General features: G+C 72.2%; 1 protein-coding gene across 1 annotated transcript; it reads left to right on the top strand.

Annotated features, from left to right (window-relative positions):
* Positions 1-7922: 7922 nt before the first annotated feature.
* On the top strand, positions 7923-15207 carry CHRNA4 (cholinergic receptor nicotinic alpha 4 subunit). Its single transcript, XM_045833108.1, has 6 exons — positions 7923-7998; positions 9296-9447; positions 10154-10198; positions 10289-10398; positions 12442-13816; positions 15068-15207. Exons 1-6 carry the CDS (start codon positions 7923-7925, stop codon positions 15191-15193), a joined length of 1884 nt encoding a protein of 627 aa, XP_045689064.1. The 3' UTR covers positions 15194-15207.
* Positions 15208-17107: the final 1900 nt, after the last annotated feature.

Raw genomic sequence — 17107 nt, forward strand, 5'->3', positions numbered from 1 at the left:
CCTGAGCCGCCCCTCCCCTGCCCCCTAGGAAGGACCAGCATTCGGGTGAGAAGCCCTGAGCCCCGGCCCACTGCTGGCTCTCTCCAGGCAGCCAGGCTGTCCCAGAGGAGTGGGCTTCCCAGCCCCAGGCTACCGGCCGGCTGATTGGGCTGGTGGCCGAAGGGAAGCCGCGGTCAGACAGTGCCTAAGGTCACCCAGCTGGGCAGCAGACCCCCAGCCTGCTCTCCGCACCCCCCACCCCCATCCTCGCTCCGGGTGAGGGGGCTGCTGCACTGCGGGCACACCCTCGCTGGCCGGGAGCCTCGGTCTCTGCACGTCCTGGCAGACGGAGGGACGGGGGGCGGGGGGGACGGGGCGGGGGGACAATGAGAGGGGCTCCCCAATTCCAGGTGTCCTCGTATGACTGCAGAAACGGTCACGGGCATCGTGCATTCGCTTTGTAATTTGAAACACCGAGCGAATCTTCGATTGTTTCCCCGCGCAGGGAGTGGGGCAATGAAAGACCCGGCCGCCCGGCCGCCTGCTCCCGAGGCCGAGTCCCCGGGGCCTGTGGCGCGACCTCCCGGGCTGGGGGCCGCGGCTGTGCAGGCCGCCGGGGTGAGCCCCGTTTTCCGGGCGGCTAGGAGTGACCACGTGAGTGTTTTACGAGCCCAGCAGAAAGGCTGGGCCCACAGGGGCCCCTGCTTGCCCGAGCCCGGCCAGCGGTGACGACCTGACCGGGAGGAACCCGTGGGCGTGTCGGCGGGCAGACGCCAACCGCAGCCCGAGGTCCTGCCCGTCACCTGCCGCCGGGGTTGCTGTGGGGGAGGGCACCGGCCATCCCGGGCAGCCGTGGCCGGGGAGGGGCGCTGCCTCTGACCGCAGGTCTCTGGCTCAAAAGGGCCCAGGCAGGTGGAGTGGCTCGGGCGGGGCAGCAGGAGGGCAGACTCGGGGCCGCCGGGGGCCTGGCGGACGCAGGGGCTCCGGTGGGAGGGCCGAGACCACACTCCCCCCCCCTTGGCGAGCTCCGTGTTCCGTGCCAAGGGAAGGTTCTCTCCGGGCCTCAGTTTCCCCGTCTCCGAGATGGGCTCCGGGGGAAATGAGGCCGGGGACGCAGGGCCTGGCTCGCCCGCCGGCCCCCGGGCTCAGGGCCAGCGTCGCGCGCCCCCATCTCGGCAGCCATCCAGGTCACCGCGGAGCCTTCAAAGCCCGCGGTCGAGGAGAGGGGACGGCGGAGGCGCAGGCCGGTTGCTATGGAAACACGCGCAGGCTGCGGGCTGGGGGATGGGTCCCGGAGGGTCTCGGGCGAGGAGGCCTTGAGAGGTGAATGCGTGTCTGAGCGGAGCGGCTGGCCGGGTGGGGGCGGGGGTGGGGGCGGGGCACGCGTCCCTCTGGGCGGCTGCAGAGGAGCCGGGCAGGTCCACTCGGGCCGGACCAGCCCAGGACTCAGCACGTCCGTCCCTCTGTCCGTGCATCCCTCCGTCCATCCATCCCTCCGTCCATCCATCCCTCTGTCCGCTCCCTGGTGCAGGCGTGCACAGAGCCTGGGGCTCCAGCCGGTAACCCCCTTCCTCCCCGCCCCCTCCCCCCCCAAGCGCCCACGTGCGGCTCCCGGCAGCCACAGGCGCGGTGCCAGAGTGGGTGCCCCAGGCTGCCAGCCCGGCCCCGTGCGGTCCCAGTGCCCCGGGGTCGCGCCTCCATCTCCGCTCAGCGCCGCTGGCCGTGTGGGCCTGGCTGTCCCCACACCTGCGAGTGCTTCTGTGGCAAAAAGGCCAGGCACCTCCGGGTGGCCACGGGGCTGGGCTGCCCAGCCCCCACCCTCCTGTGTGTGTGTCCCGGGCCCCGCCCCCCAGGGACAGCCAGACCCCAGGCCCCGTGCGGTGGGGGGCGGTGTGCAGGGACAGCCCCTACGCGGGCCAGCGGCACCGGTGCGGTCAGGAGACCCCCAGCGGTGTCCACTCTGAGCTCGGGGCCGGCCCCCACCCGACGAGCCGCAGCCCATCCCGGCCCTCCGAGCTGGCGGCGCTGTCCCCGGCGGCGCTGAGCCAGAGGAGGGACACACGCCACAGCCCCGGCTGCGGTTCCAGTGCCGAGAGAGCGTGTTCGAACCCCGCCAGCGACGTCACAGAGATCGTCTTTGAGCAGCGGGGGGACTGGGGCCAGGGCTCCCCCCCCACCAAGAACAGGGGCCAGGGGCTCAGGAGAAGGCAGCGCACCCGGCGGGCCCCTGGCACCCAGACCGCCAGGAGGGTGCTGACCCCCTGGGACAGAGGGGCGTCCAGGCCCACCTGCCCCGTCGCTGGGGGGGGGAGACAAGAAGGAGAGCAGGACAGGGGAGGGGAGCTGAGAGTCCAGGGACCGGAGCGTGCTGTGGGAAGAGGGAAGTGGGAAGTGGAAGCGGAAGTGTAGTGGCTTCTAATTGGCAACAATCAGGAAGACGCCTGAATATGCATGAGCCCGCCGCTGGCTGGCCCGGGCGCTGGCTCAGCTCGGGAGCCGGAGGAGCCACTCGCAGCCGTGCCTTTGCCGACGGGCGGCGGAGCTGGAGGGGGGGTGAGCGGGAGGGGGGTATGAGCCAAAGGTCCCAGCTCGGCGGGGGGCGGCAGGGGGCCGGGCGTCCGAGGGGCAGGGACGATGGGGTTTCCAGAGTGGCTGAGCGGGGGTGGACGCCCGCCCTGTCCTTGCCCGATGACCTCAGCGTTGTCCCGTCGGGGGGGGGACAGAATGGACACACTGGCCCAAACGCTTGTGGCAGTCGTCCATCTGCCGTGGCGAGCGCCAGGACGCCCTGGACGTCGGAGAGGGTGGCCGAGCCGCCCCTCCCCCCACGGTGGGGGCGGACGAGGAAGCCCGAGGGCAGGGGGTGTCACTGTGCCGGCGACCGGCTCGGTCCCAGGGACGTGGCCAGCGGGGCCCCAAGCAATGCGCTCCTCAGTAAGGACCTCCTCGCCCAGTCCAGGCCCCCCGCTCCCTGTCCCTTGAGGCCGAATGTCCAGCGTCCCCTCCCAGGAAGGGACGGAGGCCGAGAGCCGGAGGGCCCGGCTGGATGTCACTGCGCCCGTGAACCAGGGACAGAAGGCGCGGCGGCAGGAGGAGAGCAGATGGCCTCCTCCCCACCTGGTGGCAGGTGTGGGGGCCGAGACGGGGCGGGGGGGGGGTGCCGGCGCCGAAGGAGAGGGATGAGGCCTTATGAGAGGCTCTGGTGTCGCTGGAGGTCACACAGGCCCCCTGCCCGCCCCCCCCCCGGGCCTGCCCCCCCCAGGCCTGCCCCCGCAGGCCTGCTCCCGGCTGCTGAGCCTCTTCCTCCGGTGGCAGTGACACAGCCCCTCCCGGCCTCCCCCTCCCAGGCCCTCCCCCAAGGGGCCCTCCAGGACGCCTGCGGGGCTCAGGCTGGGGGTCACCAGCTGGTGGTCACTGGTGGACGCCAGCTGGCCGGGACAAAGGGCTCTTTGTGCCGGGGCCGGCCCTGGGGACATCACTCTTCACGAGGAGCTGGCCCTCTCCCTCCCCTGATGCTTCGCTGTGCTGCTGGCTCCAGAGGCAGGCGGGCGTGTTTGGGTCCTGGGCTAGGCTGCCCAGGACGGAGCCCGGCGTGGGGGTCCTGGGCCGCAGACCTGGGCCTACACCTCCGGGACGCTCCGCCGCAGCCCCTGGGGCCGGCGCCAGGGCCCACCGCCCCTGGCCTGGCCTGCGAGCTGGGACACGCCTGAGCGGTGGGCCTGCCCCAGGCCCCTCAGCAGCGGGCCCCGGGACCTGCCCTGGAGAGAGCAGAGGGCTGGCCGCCAGGTGACCCCTGGGCAACCCGTGGGGACTTCAATGGCAAGGGTGACTTAGCAGCTGCCACTGGGGGGAGGGGGAGGGGCAGGGACGTGCAGAGCCCCGAGTTGGAGCCTGGACAACGGCGGGTCGACACCCCGCCACTGAGACCCTGCGGGGCGTGAACGACAAGGTGCCGCTCACAGGACACCGGCGGTGCTCTCCAAGGTCAGGGGCAGGGACCTGCGTCCACCCTCCAGCAGTAGGCCAGGGTCGTGGGTGCCAGGGAGGCGGGGCCAGGAGGAAGTCTGCCCAGTGGGGGCCCTGGCCCGGCCCCTCGAGGCTGTTTCACGGCTCAAACTCGGGTCGTGGGGTGGGGGCCCCCTTTGGGCACTGGGCACACCCCCCCCTTCGGGGACGCAGCCGCCATCTCCCCTCCCCCACCTCGCGGTGGCACCTGTGTGGCCCCGGTGATGGGTCTGCCGGAAGCAGGCACAGCCGGAGGAGGAGGAGGGCACCGCCCCCTTGGAGACTTTGGTCCAATGGCTACATTTCCACCCTGTGGTTTACCCTGTGGTTCCAGAGCCTGAGCTGCAGACTCGGCCACCACAGGCTCAGGGCTGGCCCTCGGCCCTGCAGCGGCCGGAGAGGCTGGGCCGGGGCAGAGCTGTCCGTGGTGCTGAGAGCAGCCCTGACCTGGGAGGCCTCAGCGGCTGCGTGTGCTGGACGAGGGGTCCCACTGCGGGACTGGGTCCTGCTAGGAGCTCAAATCTTCGCTCTCACCTTGAACTGGTTACCATGGAGATGTCCTTGGGGCAGGGCGAGGGCTGGGAGAGCGGCTGCAGGGAGGGGGCACCTCCTTCCACCTCGGCTCTGGAGCGGGCGTGGCCCCGGCTGGGGGTGCGTGTGTGAGGGGTCCCCGGGGGGCCTCCCTCCCCTCGGCCCCTGCCCACCATCACCCTCAGGGACACGTCCTGCCTCGAAGGCCCCGTGCTCCAGAGCAGGCCTCGCTCTTTGTGAACCGGGGCTTCCCTTCCTGGGAAACGGTCTCAGGAGCCGCCGGGGGAGGGGCCTGGGGGCCTGGAGTAAGAGCCGGACGCGGAGGCTGCCGTGGTCACCAGCTCCCTGAGACCAGCAGTGTCCAGAGGGCGCAGGTGGGGAGGGCCGGCCGTGCAAACTGAGGAGTTGGGCCCGATTCATCTGGCCGCGTCAGCAAACCCGCAGGGAGAGCCGAACGGGGTTGGACAGACACGTGTGAGCACACACGCCGGCCGCCCCGTGTGCCCGCCGGGCGCGCTGGCTGAGCTCACCTGTGGGGTGGCCCGAGAGCCCCCTCTCGGCAGCCTGAGCCCCAGGGGAGGGGAGCAGAGGACACAGCTGGTACCCTGAGAGCCGCCTCGGGCTCCCGGGCCCCGGGGGCCACTCCAGCCCCGCCCAGGCCGGGGGCGGGGGCCCAGCCTGACCTCTGCATGAGTCCTCTGGCCAGGCCAGCTCTGCGTCCGCGGCTCCCTGCGTCAGACGGCAGACAGCCCGGAGGCGGCTGTCAGAAGGAGCGGGTCTGGGGGCCGCAGCCCGGCTCAGTGGTCTCAGGGTCCCGGAGGGTGAGCAGCCAGAGCCCGGAACTGAAGCGAACTGCCCAGGCGCATGTCTGCGTGGAAGTCCATGCTCCCCAGGGCACCGTCCCTGTGTGCCCCTTCCTCCAGGAAGCCTTCACGGATTGGCCCAGCTCACCCTGCCCCCCTCTCTCCCCTGACTCTAGCCTGACACGCACAGGAACCCCCAACTCTAGCAGGGCCCCAGGGGGAGGAGCCTAAACTCAAAGGCACGAGGGGGCATCCCCACCCCGAAAGGCGTGTGTTTGACCGGATGACGGGACAGGGCAAACGTCACTTTATCAGCCCGTGAGAAACCCCGTCTGTGACCCGCCGTCCCGGGTTGCGGACCAAGTGCAGGACGAGCTCTGTGCCCCGGGCATCCTCAACCCGTCGGGAGAGAGCCCGCCGGCTGGCAGCGTACTGACCTCACCCACTGACCAGAGCACCGAGCTGGGCGCTGCACACGGCCACACCGGGCACCATGCCTTCGGGGCAGTGTGGGGCCGGGGGCTCTCGTCAGGGCTGCGCGGGCAGGCTCCGGGCCGCCCACCCCTCCGCTCACGCAGGAGCCTTCAGACGTCATCATCGTCACCCTCTGCCCCGGGTGGGGGCTGGGGGGGGCTCCAGCTCGGTCTAGCCGTGGGTGGCCCTGTCCTGGGGAGCAGGTGGCCTTTGCCTGCCAAGGGGGCGGTCTCCGGAACCCGTCTCCCCTCCCGACACCCAGTCAGAGCCCGTCCGCCAGCCCCTGCTTCAGTCCAGCTCTCAGCCAGCTCGGAAGCATTCCGGTGCGTAGCTCAGAGCTGGCTCGTGACGGGGGTGAAAATGCCCAAAGAATCCAGGGTCTGGCCCTGCCTGGGGGGCTTGGGTGGGCGAGGACAAGGGGGTGAGGGGGTCCTGTTTGGAGGGACACCGGCCGGCCTGCTGAAATGGGGGAAACTAGGCCAGGCTCCAGGGCTGTGGGGTGGTTCGTGGGTGGCGATCTGTCAGGCCCGGGTGGCCCAGGCGGTCTCCCCGAGGGCAGACAGTGGGGTGCCTCCAGGACACGGCCCCATGCTTCACCAGCCCCTGCTTCTGGCACAGGCCAGACCTGGGACAGGCTAGCCCGAGGCTGGGAGGGAGCCAGGGTGCAGGCCTGAGGGCAGGCGGCCTGGGTTGGAATCCTACTGCCGGCTGTGTGACCTTGGGCAGGTGACTTAACCTCTCTGTGTATCCAGCTCGTTTGAAGACAGGTGGAGCAAAGAGCCCACCTCCTAGGGGCGTGTGGGGCCCCAGTGAGTTCGAGGGTCTCAGAGGCCCCGGGCGGCCGCAGGGCTGAGCCGGCACTCTCGGGGTCCCACCCTGGAGACCTCTGTCTGCACCTCCCTGGGCTCCCGTGAGCCGGCGGGGAGGCGGGGAGGCGGGGAGGTGGGGAGGGCCCTGTCACCCACCAGGGCACCTGGTCTGGGCAGGGAGACCGGGAAGGAGCCCCACTAGGGGCGGAGGCCCCCGTGGGAGGAGCACAGAGGCATCCCTAGCCCCTCCTTCACTGCCTGGTCCCGGACCCCAAGCCTCTGCTTGGGGGCTCGGTCCCCACAGAGCCCCAGGGGCAGGGTTGGGGAGGTGGTTTGGGGGGAACGTGGGGTGCGGGGATGGCTGTGGGTCCCCAGTTTCTGTGGACCGCACCTCTCCTCCACCCAGACGGGGTTCCGCCATTCAAAGCAGCCCCTCTGCCCCTCCCCCAAGCACCCGCTCCTCCCCAGTGGCCGCCTTGACCTGCCGGAGGGCACAGCCCCTGCCCAGGCTCCCAGGACAGCGGCCACACGGCCTCTGGATTCTAGCCGGTCCCACCCCTGGTGTTGAAGACCAGCTGCGGGCATGGGGGTCTGTTCCCCTGGCAGCTGGGCCGGACCCTCCTCCTCCACCGCCCAGGGCAGCGGCCCACGGTGTGCGGTGGGGCTGCCCTCGCACCCCACAGCCCAGGGGCTCTCAGGCTGCGCGGACGTGGGGTCTGGGGGCTGCAAGACCTGGCCTCGCGGGGCCAGGGGCGTGAGGCTCCTTCCCCCTTCCCAGAAAGGCGGCCGCGAGCCACACTCCCCACAGGACGCTCCGTCCGCCAGGGACAGGCGGATGGGGTGGGACGCCTCGCTGGGCACATGAGGAGCGACCTGTGGTTTCCAAACGGCAAAGCGGGGCGGAGGCGATGGAGTTAACCAGACCCGTGCAGGGCGCCCCTTCTGGCGCCGGGAGCCCCCGGTCCCACGCAGGGACTGCGGCCCCCGCGCACAGCTCCGACACGCCCCCAGTCCCGGGAGGACACGGGAAACTTTACCCCCGCGGGCCGGGCGCAGCCTCCGCCCCTCCCGCCCTCCCCTCCCTCCGGGTCCCTCCCTCTCGCCCTCCTCCCCTCCGCCTGGAGGCGGGCAGGTCCGGGCGGGGCCGCGCGCGGAGCCCACAGCCCCGCTCCCGGCCGCGCGGGAGGAGCAGCCGAGCCAGGGCCGGAGGACGGAGCGGCCGGCGCGACACTGGGGGCATGAAGTTGGGCGCACGCGGGCCGCGGGGCGGGGGCGCGGCGGAGCCAGGACCCGCCGGCGTCTAGAGCCCGCTCGGTGCGCCATGGAGCTGGGGGGGCCGGGGTCTCCGCCGCCGCTGCTGCCACTGCTGCTGCTTCTGGGGGGCGGCTTCCTGCCCGGTAAGTTTCGGGGAGCTGCACGGGCCCCCTTTCGCCCCTTTCAGGGCGGCCCAGGACCGCCGGAGCCCGAGGAAGGGAGGCTCCTGGCTGCAGTCCCCGCCGCGGGTGCGCGCATCGGGGCAGCCGCGGGGGCTCCCCACCCCCAGACGCAAGGACTGTCCTTCGGCCTCCGGCCGAGCGGGGCAAGGACGGAGTTAATCCGCCGGAAGGCGGGGAGAGGGGTTCGCGTGGCGTTGTGCGGGGGGCTGCTCTTTCGGCAGCGGGGCCCAGAAGCCCCACCTGGGGTGGGGACAAGCGCCGTCCCAGTCAGCCCGGTCCGGCTCCGGCCAAATCCGCCCGCAGACCCCGCCCCCGCGCCGGCCCCTGGTTTTCGGGGATCCGCGGAGCGTCCCTCTGCAGGCAGCCCCTGCCTCCCGCCTGCAGACCTCTGGGCATCGCCCCTTCCGGCGCCCCAGCCCACAGGGGTGGGGAGTCCCTGCCCCTCCAGCTCCCTGCCCCCGGGCAGCCCCCCCCCCCGGCTCTTCTGGGGCCGTGGGAGGGGGACAGAGCCCCGGACTGTGCGCCTTCCTGGTCAAAGGGCCCCGGGGACAGGGGCTGGGCTGTGGGCTGGGCATGCAGGGCCTGGGTGCAGGGCCCACCCCAGGGGTGCCTGCACAAGGGGGGTCTCCCCTGCCCCTCCCTCTCCCCCCAACTCCTCGTGATGCAGGTGTGGGGCCCGCACACTGGCCGTGGGGCTGGACCCGGTGAGAGGGGCCCCTCGCAGGCCCTCCCCGGGGGGGGGCTCCCCCCAGCCTTCCCGGAGGGCAGCCCCCAGTCCACCCAGGAGCTGGGGCGCCGGCTCAGTGTTCGAAATGCCCCTCAGGCGTCCGGGCCAGACTCGGGGTGCGGCCGCCGCTGAAAGCTGGGCCCTCCTGCCCCTTTTGTCTCCTGCCGGGGCTTGCCTCCCACCCCATCCTGCAGCAGGCACCCCCACCTTGTTCTCAGGACTGTGCTGGTGGCTGGAGGCACAGCCTTTGTGGGGGACTCTTCCGGATCAGCGCTTGTGGGAGCTGTCCCCTTCTGGGGAGAGGGCCTGTGTGGGGGGGGGGGCCTGGGAGGGCTCCCCTGAGGACACGGCGGTCACGCCGGGGTGGGACCCAAAGCGGGGACTGGGCGGTGTGGGCAAAGGCCCCGAGGCCAGGGGAGGGAGGGAAGCAGGGTGGCTGAGCAGGGCCTGGCGTGGGGCCGGGGGACGGGGGGCAACCCAGGGAGTCCTGAACCCTGTGGCCAAGCCGCCCGCCCACTCGCCCTCCCCCAGCGAGCGGCCACGTGGAGACCCGGGTCCACGCGGAGGAGCGGCTGCTGAAAAAGCTCTTCTCCGGCTACAACAAGTGGTCTCGGCCCGTGGCCAACACCTCGGACGTGGTGCTCGTCCACTTTGGCCTGTCCATCGCGCAGCTCATCGACGTGGTAGGTGCCGGGGCCGGCGCGGGGACCCGGGGGCCCAGCCCGTCACAGGGTCCTGCCCATGGCCCCGGGCTCGGGAGGCCGCCGGGGGGGCCAGGACTGCCATCCCCCCACCCCTGCCCCACGGGACCCGGCTCCTCCGTCGTGGGGTCCAGAGGAGGGGCCACAGGACCAAGCGCACCGCCGGAGAGTCGGGGACGTGGTCTCTTCGCCCCAAACTGGCTGCGAGGGGCTGGTCCCCTGGGGGAGCGCCCAGGCCTGCGCCTTTGGGGACACGAGGCCCCACCCTGTCCAGAGCCTGCGTAGCAAGTGGGGCCCGTGCACCCCAGGTGGATTTGGTGGCAGCGGGAGGGGGCAGGGGCCTGCTCGCCTGGGGCCCGCGTGCAGAGAGGCTGCCCGTCGTCCCTGCCTCCGCCGGGAGCCCTGGGCGCCCCGTTCCCTCACACCACCGCCGGGGGAGGGCAGGGCCCAGCCGCCTCTGCAGCTGGCCCCAGGCCTTGTCCTCATCCTCATTCCGGGAAGGTTCAGGGCGGCCTTGTCCCCACAGCTCTTGGGTCCCGCCCTGGGCTTGGTTACCTCCGGAAACGAGGTGCTCATTCCCCCCATCGCAGCCCGGGCCTGTCCTTGTGGGTAAGGACACGCAGGGCCGAGGGAAGTGGGCCGAGTCGGGGGGGGGCGGCCACCACTGCTTTACTTGTCTGGGTCCTAGGATGAGAAGAACCAGATGATGACGACCAACGTGTGGGTGAAGCAGGTGAGTGGAGGGCCCCGCCCCCGCCCCGCGCCCGCCCCCCACCCCGCCCCCGGCCTCTCAGCCGCGGCTCTCTGCGCCCGCCCCGCCCAGGAGTGGACCGACTACAAGCTGCGCTGGGATCCCAGCGACTACGAGAACGTGACCTCCATCCGCATCCCCTCGGAGCTCATCTGGCGGCCGGACATCGTCCTCTACAACAAGTGAGCCTGCAGGGCTTGGGGGCGGGGCTTTGGCCGGCGGGGGCGGGGCTTATCCGGGGGCGGGGCGCGGCGGCGGGGCAGGGCCTGCGCAGTACAGCAGAGTTCCAGCGGGCCAGCTCTGCCCGGGGAGGGGTGAGCAAGGGCGGCCTGCCCCGCCCCCCCCTCAGCCAGCGAGGTGGCTGAGGGGCTCCGTGGCCGCCAGCCCCGCCCCAGGGACGTCGGGTGGCCACCACCTGGCTTGGCCTCTGTCCTTGGCCTCTTTCCCCCCGGGCAGGAAAGGGGGCTGGAGCCCCTCCCCCAGAGCTGCTCCCCTTCAGCCTGGGGTCACTTCCAGCGTCTGTCCCCCGCCACCCGCGGAAGCCCTGGGCGGCCTGTCACGTTCCAGCTCTCACCCCCCTCCCCCAGCCACACTTCCATCTGGGCTCTGGGCCCCCCTGGGACCTCGAGGTGTGTGTGGGGGGCTATTCCCTGAGCCCAGGGCAGCCTGACACCCTCCCAGGTGCCCGTGTCCCTGCTGAGCCGTCGCTGAATCCCCGCCCGTGACCCCCGTCTCAGGCTGGGCCGCGGGGCTCGCGGGGACCAGCCCTCAGCTCCCTGCGCCCCGCCACGTGCACGCCGGACCTGCCTCCCAGCCGGCCGCCCGCCCGCCACACACAGCCCCTGCCAGGGCCCCCGGCGCTGGGCCTGACCCACAAAACGCTGCTATTGGAGTAGGAATGACCCGGCTCCTCTTCCAGCTCAGCCGACCCCAGTCACGGCCGCGGGGAAGCCGCCGCTCGGGAGGGAGCTGGGAGAGGCTTGCGGGGGGCATTAAGCGAGGGCGGCTGGAGAGCTGGGGGCGGGGCGGGGCGGGCCTGCTGTCTGCAAGCCACGCCCCCCAGACCCAGAGTCTCCAGCCGCCCCGCCTCCCTGGGGTCCACGCTCAGCTCCGCGAGGCCCACGCTCAGCTCTCAGGACCTTGGGTCCTGACAACACACAGCAGTGTCAGCTCTGGGACCCGGGGAGCCTCAGGGTCCCCGGAGAAATTCCCTGGGGTGACCGCACCTCCTCGAGGTCTGGGACCTGTGCAGCCTGCAGCCCTGGAAAGTGGGGGCGCCCCCCAATCCTCCACCATCTCCTCCCTGCCAGGACCCCTGGGAGGTAGCGGGGTGGACGCCAGCCCTTCTCTGTGGCTGTGGTTGACGCCGAGGCTCTGTCTGGACAGGCCCCGGGGGTGAGGGTGGGGGGCCAGGAGCTGAGCTGGTGGCTGGTGGTGGCTTCAGCCACGAGGGAGGCCCATTTCCGGGGGCCGTGGTTGCTGCTGGCCGGGGGTGTGCACGTGACCGTGGCCGAGTGGCCGGCCCGCACCGCTGGGTGAGGGGAAGGGCAGGGGGCGGGGCCCAGCTTTTCCGCCGGCTTTGGGGCGCCCCGGTTTGCAGGGCATGCACATGGGGGCGTGCCGCCTGCTTGAGGCTTTTCCACGTCGTCCCTTCGGGGCAGAGGGTGTCCCGTGACCCCTCGTGGGGCCTCTCAGGGCCCGGAGCAGGAACTTGGACGAGCCAGAGGGACTTCTCTGCTCCGCCCTCCCTGCCCCACAGCCGCAGCCCCACGCAGAAGGGGCTCAGGGCTGGACAGCTCCACCCCGGGCCTGCTGGGGGCAGGACGTGGGCCCAGGGGCTTTGTCTGCCTGGCACGGAGGAGCCAGCTCCGGGCGGGGGCCCAGGCCTTCCCGCGGGGGCCACAGCCTTGCTCCTTCCGGCTGCCCTGCCGGGCGGCTGGTCCCCCCTGCAGAGCGTAGGGCCGCCCCTCGGCCCTTCTGGGGACCCTGCCAGGGCTGGACACGTCCCCTGTGGTGCTGAGACCGAAGTCTCAGGGCTGCCCCAGGGGCTCGTGGGAGGGCTGCCGTGTGGGGAAACCGAGGCTGAGAGCAGGCTGCACCTGCCTGGGGCCGGGACTGGGGGCCCCGCGCTCCCGGCAGCGGCGGCGGCAGGACGGGGGCGTGCGCGTGGCGGGCGCCCCGGGGGGGCTCCCTCTCCTCGGGGCTCACCCCTCTCTTCCCGCCAGTGCGGACGGGGACTTCGCCATCACGCACCTGACCAAGGCGCACCTGTTCCACGACGGGCGGGTGCGGTGGACGCCGCCGGCCATCTACAAGAGCTCCTGCAGCATCGACGTGACCTTCTTCCCCTTCGACCAGCAGAACTGCACCATGAAGTTCGGCTCCTGGACCTACGACAAGGCCAAGATCGACCTGGTGAGCCTGCACAGCCACGTGGACCAGCGGGACTTCTGGGAGAGCGGCGAGTGGGTCATCGTGGACGCCGCGGGCACCTACAACACACGCAAGTACGAGTGCTGTGCCGAGGTGTACCCCGACATCACCTACGCCTTCGTCATCCGGCGCCTGCCGCTCTTCTACACGGTGAACCTGATCCTGCCCTGCCTGCTCATCTCCTGCCTGACCGTGCTGGTCTTCTACCTGCCCTCCGGCTGCGGCGAGAAGGTCACGCTGTGCATCTCCGTGCTGCTCTCGCTCACGGTCTTCCTGCTGCTCATCACCGAGATCATCCCCTCCACCTCGCTGGTCGTGCCGCTCATCGGCGAGTACCTGCTCTTCACCATGATCTTCGTCACCCTGTCCATCGTCATCACCGTCTTCGTGCTCAACGTGCACCACCGCTCCCCGCGCACCCACACCATGCCCGCCTGGGTGCGCCGCGTCTTCCTGGACGCCGTGCCGCGGCTGCTGCTCATGCGGCGGCCGGCCGTGGTCAAGGACAGCTGCCGGCGGCTCATCGAGTCCATGCACAAGGCGGCCGGCGCTCCCCGCTCCTGGCCCGAGCCCGGGGGGGCACCCGGCTTTGTCGGCCGAGTCCCCAGCCGGGGCCCCTCGCCCACCTCGTCCTCCCGCGGCCCCCTGGACGAGCCGGGCAAGCCCGAGCCCGCCTGCGCCTCGCCCTCCGGCCAGGTGCCTGCTCCGCCGCCGGCAGAGGCCGGGAAAGCCAGCCCCTGCTCCTCCCCTGGGCCCTGCCGCCCGCCCACCAGCCCTCAGGCCCTGGGGCCGGCCACAGCCCGGTCCCTGAGCGTCCAGCACATGTCCAGCCCCAGCCGAGCCGCGGAGGGCGGCGTCCGGTGCCGGTCTCGGAGCGTCCAGTACTGCGTTCCCCAGGGCCAGGCCGCGGCCCAGGCGGACGGCCCCCCGGCCGGGTCTCCCAGCTCCCTGAACCCTCCCGGGGCTGGGCTCCCGCCCCCGGCCCAGGCCTCTTCCTGCACCTGCCGGTGCAAGGAGCCGCCTGCGGGGTCCCCAAAGGCTGCGTTCAAAGCCCGCAGCTCCAAGGCTCCGCCCCGGCCCCCGGCCCTGTCGCCCGCCCTGACGCGGGCCGTGGAGGGCGTCCACTACATCGCGGACCACCTGAAGGCGGAAGACACAGACTTCTCGGTGAGTGTCCACCCCGGCTGCCCCCGAGGTGCCCAGGCCCACGTAGGACGCTCTGAAGGAGGGAGTGGCCGGGGGGAAAAGGCAGGAACTGGGCCCAGGCTGGGGGACACCCCCTCGGGCCTGGAGACAGCCCGTGGGCGGCAGGGCAGGGCCCCCAGCCCCGGCTGTGCCTGGTCAGCTCCGGCCGCAGGCCCGCCCCTCCTCGGTGGCGCGCTCGGCCTGGTTCTGGTCCTCGAGCGTCGCCCGCTCCGGGGAACCAGCTGACTTCACAAAGGGCCCAGGCGACCGGTGGCTTTGTCCGCGCTGGCGTTTCATCCTCAGGACTGGGGAGGGGGACGTGCCCTCGGTGGGGGCGGGGCGGGGGATGAGAGGCAGAGGGAACAGCCGGGCCTCCGGCCCCAGCGGGGTGCGGGCGGACGTTTTATTTTTAAGTGCCCTGCCTGCCCCCGGGCTCCCTGTGACTGCGCGGCCGCCCGGGCTCCGTTTGAAGCCCGCAGGACGCCCGGCCACTGAAAACAGCCAAGCGGAAAATAGCGGCGGAGACCCCGCTTTCCCTGGCACTCGCTCCCATGAGGGGACTGCCTCCTCCCCACCCACTTCACCCGGGGCTGCGCCCGCCTCTCTCGTGGGCCCCGCACCCTCAAGGGGCTCCAGCACAGGGCTGGGAGACCCCGCTGACCCCTGAGGGGCCTTGGGACACCCAGGCAGCTGGCCCCCCGAGCACCCGGGTGGGGAGGGCCACTGGGCCTCGGCTGCCCCTCTCGGACACCGCTCTCGGACACCGTCCCCCCTGGGGCCCCTGGGGGCCCACGTTAGTGGTCAAGCCCGTTGCCCAGGGAGCTCCCGGCCCTTGTCCTGCCTGGCCGGGCGGTGAGGGTGGCCCCTGTCCGGGCTCACTTGCTCCCTCTGGAAAACGGGGGCACTCGATGGTGCTCATGGTGACCCCTGGTTTAGCAAGCCGGGAGCAAATGCCACCGCGAAGCGGCCTGGACACTGGCCGGGTCCTGGTGCGCGTCCCAAAGCCCCCGGGGCTCAGGCGAAGGTGGGGGTACAGCGCTGAACCCCCGTCTCCCACGGTGGCTGTGGGGTCGCCCCTTCGAGGGCACTGCCCCCCGACCACCGTCAGCGGGAGGGTGGCGCCCCTGCGCCCCGCCCTGCGTGCCACCCCAGCGCAGGCGCTGGGCTGCGGGCCTGGGGGGTGGGGGCACCGGGCCACGGGGGCGGCGGCGGTGACGGGGGCCTGTGTTGCAGGTGAAGGAGGACTGGAAGTACGTGGCCATGGTCATCGACCGCATCTTCCTCTGGGTGTTCGTGCTCGTCTGCCTGCTGGGCACCGCGGGGCTCTTCCTGCCGCCCTGGCTGGCCGGCATGATCTAGGGGCCCCCCACCCCCACCCCCCAGGGCTTGCGCCCGCCTCCCGAGGGGCTCTGTGCGGGGCGGGGTCTCACCGTCGGCCAGGTCCCCCCCCGTCTTCTGTCTGCTGCCCCGCCCCCCCGGGGACGCCGTGTGCTCCGGCAGCGGGGACCCGGGAGGTCGTCGTATTAAAGTTTACCCAGAGCTCAGCCACGTCGGGCTCCTGCACGTGCGTCCGCCCTGTCTCTCTCTGCGAAGGTCCCCGCGGTCCCGGGGCCCTGGCGCCACGCCTGTGGCCCTCCCAGCCCCAAGCGCCCCCTTCCAGTGGGACCCCACCCGTGGGGCCCCGCCCCCGGCCCGCAGGCCTGCTGTCTGCGCCCCACGCACTGGGCCGGGCTCTCGTGCGCCGGGGCGGGCCGACTAGCGGAAACCCAGGTTTCGTGCTCCAGGGCCTTGGGGATTGGGGCCGTCAGACCTGGTCCCTCTTGGAGGAGGTGGGTGACCGGTGCCCCGTGGGGGAGGGACCCGTGGGCTCGGGGGGTCTAGGGGTTCTTTGCCTTTCAGGGGTCCTGGGGGGTCTTGGGCAAGGTCCCCGTGGGCCCCAGGAGTGTGTGAGGGGCCCACAGGAGGTCCAGCTCCAGGTCCCCATCCAGACTCCCTGCCCCAACACCTTCCTGTGGGCTCCCCCTCTGTGCACAGCCCCCACCAGGGCCCCCCGAGGCCCACCCGTGAGCAGGGACTTCCCTGACGAGTCGGCAGCCGTGGTGAGGGTGGGGGACCCTCAGGACAGCCCCCCAGGGCTGACTGGGAACCTCACGTGGGGTGCTGGGGGTGGGGCCTCTGAGGGGGTGGCGGGGACCCCCCACAGGCCTCCTTCTCTTAGACCCACCCACTGGGGCCAGCTCAGCCAAAGGACCACAGTCACCCCACGGTGCAGGGGCCGTCGGCCCAGGGGTGGTGGGGGACCCTGACAGCTGGGATGGTCCTGGGGCCTAGTGTCGTCCCCCCCACAGAGGCTGAGCGCTGGTGGCACCAACAGTGTGCCCTGTCACCCTGGAACACATTGCCTAGGGGCGGCGTGGGGGTGGGCGCAGGCTGCCCCCCTTCCTGATTCTTTGGGGTCCTCAAGGACAGCATGTCACACCCCCCCCCCGGGGGTGACACTGGGTGGAGGGAAGAGGCGGGGGAAGAGGGAGGGACCTGTTTCTGCCGTGCACGGCCAGGGCCCCCTCTGCAGACCCCACGCATCAGGGCAGCTGCGGGCAGGTGCCTGGCCACGTGCCCTGCCTGGGTCCCGAGGCCCTTGGGCGAATCCAGGGACTAATCGGCGGAGTTCGGAGCTGAGCTCACCAAGCACCCAGGGACCCTGCGACTGCGGGGGGTCGGGCTGGCGGGTCTCCGGAGGGTGCCCGGCCCGTGCAGGAGACAGGGCTACACCCCTCGCCTGCGCGCCGTGACTCGAGGGCCCTGACTCGGGCCCAGGGGTCCTCCTGCCCGGGAGGGGGAGGCAGAGGCCCCCGGGTCTAAGTCCCGGGCGTCCTCCCCTCCCTGGCCCCAGGCCACGTGGGACCCGGTCTGCCCGCTCTGCTCTGCCCCCTGGGGGCCTCGGGGCCTCACCCCGGGAGGCTGCGGCCTTCCGCCCCGGCCGGATAAGCGGGGCCGAGCGGCGGGGACGGCGGCCCCGTGGGGGGCGAGCAGGGATGCAGCTCTCAGGTGGGAGGCCCTCAATCCTCCTTACGTAAGTGGATGCGGCCGCCAGATGCGCCGGCATCTGCCAGCAGCGGTCTGGCACTGGGCCCGGCCACAGACGTGCTTCTCTGGGCCAGGAGGGAGGCCGCGCACCAGCTGCAGGGACGGGGAGGACACGGGGAGGACAGGCCAGGAGAGGAGTCCACGGGGACGACGGACGGCGTGAGCACCCTGTTCCCACCACTGCAG

Source organism: Phyllostomus hastatus, unplaced genomic scaffold, assembly GCF_019186645.2.
Source record: "Phyllostomus hastatus isolate PE091 unplaced genomic scaffold, TTU_PhHast_1.1 phas_contig_17, whole genome shotgun sequence".
Lineage (NCBI taxonomy): Eukaryota > Metazoa > Chordata > Mammalia > Chiroptera > Phyllostomidae > Phyllostomus > Phyllostomus hastatus.